We start from the raw sequence: 6883 nt of genomic DNA, 5'->3' as shown, positions 1-6883 counted from the left end.
AACTTGGGCAGCATTTGAAGAGGTGAAAGTCTGAGGAATGGGGTGATCTGAAATCCCCAAATGCAACGACCTGAGCTGGTGCCGGTGCTGTGAGTGCCAAGGGAAGGATGTGGTTGTTACTGCTCTGCCTGGAGTAACTGCTCCTCACTGTGCCCATGGGGTGCAGGGGCAGCAGCACGGACGGGTGCTGGGGTGCAAGGTGATGCTTCTCCCTCTGCACCCGGCGCTGGTGGAGCCCCTCTGTAACAGAGCACCCGAGCGGGACTGCTCAGTATCCCCGGGCTCCTCCTCGGCCCTGCTCTGGGCCCAGGCACCTCTCACCTTCCTCATGCTCCAGACCAGCCCCAGGCACTGCTTTTACTCTTTAAGCACAGCAGGGATCTCCATGGAGCACAGGAGCCTGCGATGGAAGTGCCTAAGGGCTGTGTCCAGGCGGAGCGGATCCTGCTCCCCAGCACACATGGAAGCTCCGGCCTCCCCTTGGCACTGCTGAGCGGCTCCTTCAGGTACAGCCCAGCCCAGCCCAGCGCCTCCCAGCTCAGCCTGGACCCGGCTGCCCCAAAGGCTCACACTGGGTAACCAGGGCCCTGTCAGGGGATGGTTACAGAGCGAGCACGGAACATCCGCACCCCCTGCCAAGGGAGCTCGGGATCAGCTGCCCTGCACAGGGCTTTTGTCCTTTGCAGCCTCCCAAGGGCTCAAACCCCCTCCAAATGCAGCTCCATTCCCTTCCACCCCCCCCAACAGCCCCTCTGGGGCAGAGGAGCGGTTCCTGACACCCCCTTCCCTTCCCCACCCAAGAGCTGTTGGTTTCCACCCTACACCACGGGTGCTCACCCCTGCAATGAAGCTGGTTCTGCTAACGGCTGCGGGTGCACAAACACTGCCCCATCGCTGGCCGTGTCCAAGGCCAGGTTGGACACAGGGGCTTGGAGCAAGCTGCTCTAGTGGAAGGTGTCCCTGCCCGTGGCAGGGGTTGGAGCTGGAGGAGCTGCAAGGTCCCTCCCAACCCAAACCAGGCTGGGATTCTGCGTGTGAGACTCCGTCCATCCACCTCCATGCAAGGACATGCAGGGACACCGCACACTGAGCTGACAGCAGCGCTCTCCTCCGAGGCTCTGCTGCTGTTTGAGAGCTGTGCTGAGCGGAAGGAGGTTCACCTGAAGAGCTGATCCCCAGGCCATGAGCTCCCCCAGCAGAGCCCATGGGCACAGCGCCGTGTCCGGGGCTGGGAGTACCGGTGGGGACACAACAGATCCAGCCACTGCACCAGAGAGACTGAGGGTAACTCGGGTGTGAAAGGAGCAACAGGAAAATCAAACCCTGTGGTTCCTCTGCACGTTCTTAACAGTGCAAAACATCAGACCTGCTTTTTGTCCCTGCAGGGGGAAAGGGGAGCTCAGCTGCGCCCACAGCTCTGCCCAGCACCTACAGGTTTAATGGGTTAAATAAACCCCGTGGGATTATAAAGGGCTCATGTGTGCTCGGAGCAGGCCCAGCCCAAAGCAACTCACAGCTGCCAGAGACCCGGGAGCAAATCCTTCTCCAGGTGAGACAAGAGGGAAGCGGTAGGAGCCAGGGCGATGGAGCACTGTGGCCAAGCAGGAGCATCCCCTCTCCTGTGGGGACTGCAGGATGAGGAGCAGTTTTCCACCCTCTGGGAAGAGATCAGAAGTTATTAAACCTGAGCCTGGTTTGGTCCCCACCAGCTGCAGCTCCCCCGTTCAGCACAGAGAAAGGCAAAAGGGGCTGCGAGGCTCTGACCAGCTCCCGTGTGGCGAGGGGAAGGGAGACCTGGAGCTCCCTGCTGATCCCGACTGCTCCCGCATTCCGGCCCACGGCTTCAGATCAGCGCTTTGGAACGAGAGGGTTGCCAAGGGGAAAAGGAAAGAGCAGGTGCTGAGGAAGACAAGGCCCTCGCGCAGCTCCCACCTTGGGCTGTGCTGCTGGCACCCGGGCTTGGGGCTTTTCCCATCCCTGGGACACCTGCACCAAGACACCCAACGGGAAAGGGAGCACCGGGAGAGCTGCAGCCTCCTTGGGCAAAGGCCTTGGTGGTTCTGCGAACCTCACACCAGCTCCTGGCAAGGGCAGGGAAGAACGGTAAGAAAGGAGGAAGGGGTCGGCGACGGCTGCCATGCAAAAGGCTAAACTTTATTCACTTTTATTTATATATTTAACAAGTCTAAAGTATTTACTTCTGGCTTTGACAAAAATGAAAAATAGAGGAGCACTTTCCTGGCGGGAGGAGCGGGGGCTCTGTACAGCTCCGGGGCCTCCTTTACATACAAAGAAAAATAATAGTAATAAAAAAAGTGCTTCATCCATCAAAAAAGGACTAAAGAGCTGCAAGCATTTATTCACACTGTACATCGCAGACCCGCACCCGTATCGGAACCTCTTGGCACCTGGCATTAGAACTGCACAACCTGGGTTCTGGCTGGTTTCACCCCAAAGCTGCCCCACGGCTCCCAGAGGCAGACCTCAAAGCATCCCCCCCCCCGCTGCACTCGGAGCCACTGCCCGGCCCCGTGCTGGCTCAGGAACAAACACCTCCAGATCCACGCGCCTGCAGAACCCGTCTTTATCCGTGCTCTGCCCTCCTGATGGGCTGAGCCACGTTTCGGAGCCATGCTAGGGGAGAGCCCAAGGTGCTTCCTCACCGGAGCCCCTTCCCACGTGGATGCAGGCTGCCCGCCTGCACCAGCCCCTGCTTCTCCTGTGCATCTCCAGCTTGCACGGCAGCAGCGCAACGATGCTCACCGAAGGGGCAAGCTCTGGAACACCCCGACATTCCCCATCAGACCTAACGGATACTCTGAGATGGTTTTCTCTGTGCGATATTTGCTGTGGATTATGGGATTCCGACATTCCAAGCGCTCCCTTCCCAAGGCTTCTGAGCTTTTGTATCTAGCACTCCCAAATACTCCAGCAGGATTCTTGAGAGTACCACGAGAAGCTGGAACTGTGTCCAGGCAGCACACTGCGAAGCGGGATCTACGCTTCTTCCTTGCCAGATTGCACTACGCAGGCTCTATCCAAAGGGAACAGGAGGAGCTCCCCGCACTCATTTAGAAAGGGATAGTCAGGAGATTCACACTTCAGTGAGGTGACTTGAAAAGTGACTTGGCCTGGGGCAGAAGGGAGGAGGGGAATCCATGCTGTATTTCCAGGCTTTGTAAACCCTCAGGCGGGTTTTTCCCTATCGGGAGTCTATTGGATACAGATTGCAAAGGAGGAGACGAGCACCAGGGCGCTGCCTCACCGCTGCTCTGCTCCTCTGGGGACAGCCTTGGACCCGGCTCCGGACCAGAGCACGGTGGTGCCGGTGTGAGCCAGGACCAGAGCCCTGCCCCGGAGCAGCTCCACACCCAGTAACCCCCCCACAGCCGGGGCAGGGGGGACTCGGAGGTCTCCTACTCCCCGCTTGGGTTTCAGTAATGGATTGCATTGGCAGAGCTTCAGAGGCACCAGAGGAAAGCCCATCACAGCCACGCCAACCCCTTCTCCCAACAAGCACCTGCTTCCCTTTGCCAGCGCCATCCGGGCGCTCCCGCTCCGAGCCGCGGCAACAAAGCACCCTGGTGCGTGTGCAAGCAGAGCTCTGCAACTGATTGAGGGTAACTAAGCCCACTCTAAGAACAGAGAGGGAGAGTGCTCTCTTGGGAAAGAGATTCCCATTTCTTCTAGCAGCAACAGGTTCCCAAACAGCAGTTCCTTGTTTGGAAGTAACAGGAGTGATTGAAAGCGCTAGCACTGACGCTACAGGAATTCACGCTCCGCACACTGGCTGGATTCATTCCCCTCTTCTCCTTCCCCCCACCCCACCCCAAATTGTCTGTCTGCAACAGTTCTGCAGTGGGACAGTTAAATACAAAGGGGAAAGCTGGTTGTGAGCCAGCTCCCATCCCACTGCCACAACCTTCCAGCAAACAAACATATATATATTATTATATATATACACACACACACGCACGCGCGTAGACACATACACACAAATAGGACAGAAAGGAAAAGGGGGGGAGCTGGAAAAGGAGAATCCCACAATCCAGCGGCACGTCCTCGAGGTCTGTCCTGCTGAGCACTGTCCCAGGCCCCAACCTCCCACGTGCACACGTGGCTCCCTCGTCCTCCCAGCCGCAGCCCACTGGGAATCCTCCTGCCTGGCTGTCGGGGGGGGAATGGGCACGGCTGCTCCGCGCTGCTTCAAGGCTGGAACTTTAGTTTGAGGTGGCAGTGATGGGTTTATCCAGTTCGAGGTCAAGGCTGGAGCTGCTGGGGTGCAAGCTGCTGTAGCAGGATTTGCAGACTCTGCTGGGTTCGAAGAGCTGCTGACTGGGCACGGGCACCTTCTGGTTACAGCAACTGGAGCAGAACACGTTTCCACAGTTCCTTGCGTCAGGAAGGGAGGAGAAATGGAAAAGAGAAGATTAGAGGCAGTTGGAGAACGGTCCCCGAGCTGTAACTGCTGCTGTTCCCTTCTGCTGGGTTGTGATGTGGTCAGCCCAGAGGCTGCAGCAGCTCCTTCCCAAGCACGGGCTGGGGTGAGAAGCCACCCCACGAGCAGCTGCACCCCGTGCTCCTCACTGCTGCAGCTGGAGTGGAGCTCTAGGGAAGGACACCAGGAGGGAGCACAAAGCTCACGGAGCATCTCTAGAGCCACAGCTCCCCTGGGCACCGCTGAGATCAAACTCAGCTGCCAGAGGGGAGACTGAGCTGAGCTCTGAGGCAGAAGCTCTTCCCTGTGAGGGTGCTGAGGCGCTGGCACAGGGTGCCCAGAGAAGCTGTGGCTGCCCCATCCCTGGCAGTGTTCAAGGCCAGGTTGGACACAGGGGCTTGGAGCAAGCTGCTCTAGTGGAAGGGGTCCCTGCCCATGGCAGGGGTTGGAGCTGGAGGAGCTTTAAGGTCCCTTCAACCCAAACCAGGCTGGGATTCTGTGCTTCTATGAAACTGGAGGGAACCCACTCCTCCCTGAAACCAGGGTGAGTTCTCTCCTATGGCCTGCAGAGGAGCTTGGGCACGATGATGCTCATCACCGCACTGCACCTCGGGGGCACGTGGCTAAAGCAAAGCAACCAAGGGGCTCCCCCCCATAAGGATATGTGGAGTGGGGTGCCCTGGGCCTGCTCACATCCCTGACCCAGCCTTGTGTTAGAGACAGAATGTCCTGGGAGGAGGTGGGAGCCTTGGCTCCTTTCCTCTTCTAAAAGCTGGTGAGTACCAGCACGGAGACATTGCCTTCTGTTTCTCTCAAGCACACTGCTGGGAGTTGAAGCATGGGACACGAAACGAAACCAGCCCCACAATTTGGGCTGATGCAATCCTCCAGTGCCCCAGCAGCTCGGTCCCTATTGCAGCATTCCCAGCACTCCCCACACAAGGTAAAGTGAGTCCCGAGGATCATGCAGAGGCAGAGCTGGGCAGGCAGGTTTGTCATGCTCAGCAGCACAGCAGGGTGCTCATACACATTCCTGTCAGGTGTGAGCTGGAGCATGCAGCTCGCAGGAGGCAGGGGTGGAACTGAAACCTCGGGTTAGTTCCCTGCTCTTCTTGCAGCCCCCCTCAAACCCGCTGCTGCTCACACTAACCTGAGGGTCCTGTCCTCCACAAGGACTTCAGAAGAGCACCGAGAGACCTGAATTGTCAGGTTCACCTCCGTGCCTGACACCCCATCCGTTCACTCTTTGCCACCAGGGTTTTGTGCTAGGAAAGATCTGCTGCTGCCACGAGACTGACAGAGAATTCTGCCTACACCCAGCAGCTTGGACTAATGCTTCACTGCCAAAGAGACAAGATTTCCAGATGCTGGTCACTGATGGGGAAAGAGGCAGCAGAGAAACCCCATTTGTCACTTCAGTGGGCTCATTTTCTGGGCTCCACGCAGTGGCTCCTGGTCTCAAAGCCGTAACCCTGACAACAGCCCCAGGCTTCCTGCAGTGGTGCTGAAGTCTTCTCCCAGACCCTGTTAGAAACCTCTATCAGAAACCCCAGCAGAGTGAGAACAGGCTCACAGTGAGTGAGGTGTTACACGGCGAAGCCGTTCCACAGCCCCCATCTCTGCTGCTCAAAGGGGATCCAGCAGAAGCTCCCTGCTGATGGATGAGGTCAAAAAGGAACCCAAGGGATTAAGACAAGTACGTGTTTGCTGTAGCTCACCAGCTTCCTAACATATGCTCAGGGGTTTTTGTTGGTTTACCCTTCTGTGACAGATAAGGGTAGCTGTTCTCCCTCGAGCTTCAGAACACTCCGAACAACTCCTGCTTTCTGTGCTGGTGGTCCCTCTGCTTTGCTCAAGAGATTACAAAGATGTTAAAAGCCCATGCTGGAAAAGCCACCCTGCTCATCTGAGGAAGGTGGCTGGAATCATGCTGCCCACACCTCCTCTTCCTACTGAGCCACAGGGTGCCCAGAGAAGCTGTGGCTGCCCCATCCCTGGCAGTGTTCAAGGCCAGGTTGGACACAGGGGCTTGGAGCAAGCTGCTCTAGTGGAAGGGGTCCCTGCCCGTGGCAGGGGTTGGAGCTGGAGCTTTAAGGCCCCTTCAACCCAAACCAGGCTCTGGTTCTGTGATTATCCATTCTTGGTGATACTAACCCTCTACCAGCTCTGCATTCCCTGTTACCACCACAGTATTTTCAGTCCCTCTAAAAGAAGTAGCAGTTTTTTTTTGCCAACATGCTGCAGTGTTATTAATATTGTTGAATAACTCATGGACCTCTCCCAAAAATAAGGCAGAAAAGGGAAAGAATCAAAACTGTGTAATGGCTGCACTTGAAAGACAGGCTCTTCTCAGTTAGAAGTGAAGCATTCCTTGTTACTGAAACACACAATTTACTGGCAATGTTAGTGTGAGATCCACACCCCCATTTAAGCTACCAAAAGCCA

The 6883-nt window shown here is 56.9% G+C and overlaps 1 protein-coding gene across 6 annotated transcripts in view; it reads right to left on the bottom strand.

The window, feature by feature from the left end:
- Positions 1–3923: 3923 nt before the first annotated feature.
- MTMR3 (myotubularin related protein 3) overlaps positions 3924–6883 on the bottom strand; it is a 74750-nt gene continuing 71790 nt past the window's right edge. For all 6 annotated transcript variants that reach the window (XM_062627819.1, XM_062627814.1, XM_062627818.1 and 3 more), the window contains one exon: positions 3924–4392. In XM_062627819.1, the coding sequence (XP_062483803.1) occupies positions 4221–4392 (172 nt within the window). In that variant the 3' untranslated portion in view covers positions 3924–4220. The remainder of the gene's footprint in view (positions 4393–6883) is intronic.

Source organism: Pezoporus occidentalis, unplaced genomic scaffold (genome assembly GCF_034315485.1).
Source record: "Pezoporus occidentalis ecotype Australia unplaced genomic scaffold, CSIRO_AGI_Poc_V1 ctg308, whole genome shotgun sequence".
NCBI lineage: Eukaryota > Metazoa > Chordata > Aves > Psittaciformes > Psittacidae > Pezoporus > Pezoporus occidentalis.
Note: the sequence above shows the minus strand (reverse complement) of the source record. Positions and strands in the feature narration are given on the sequence as shown.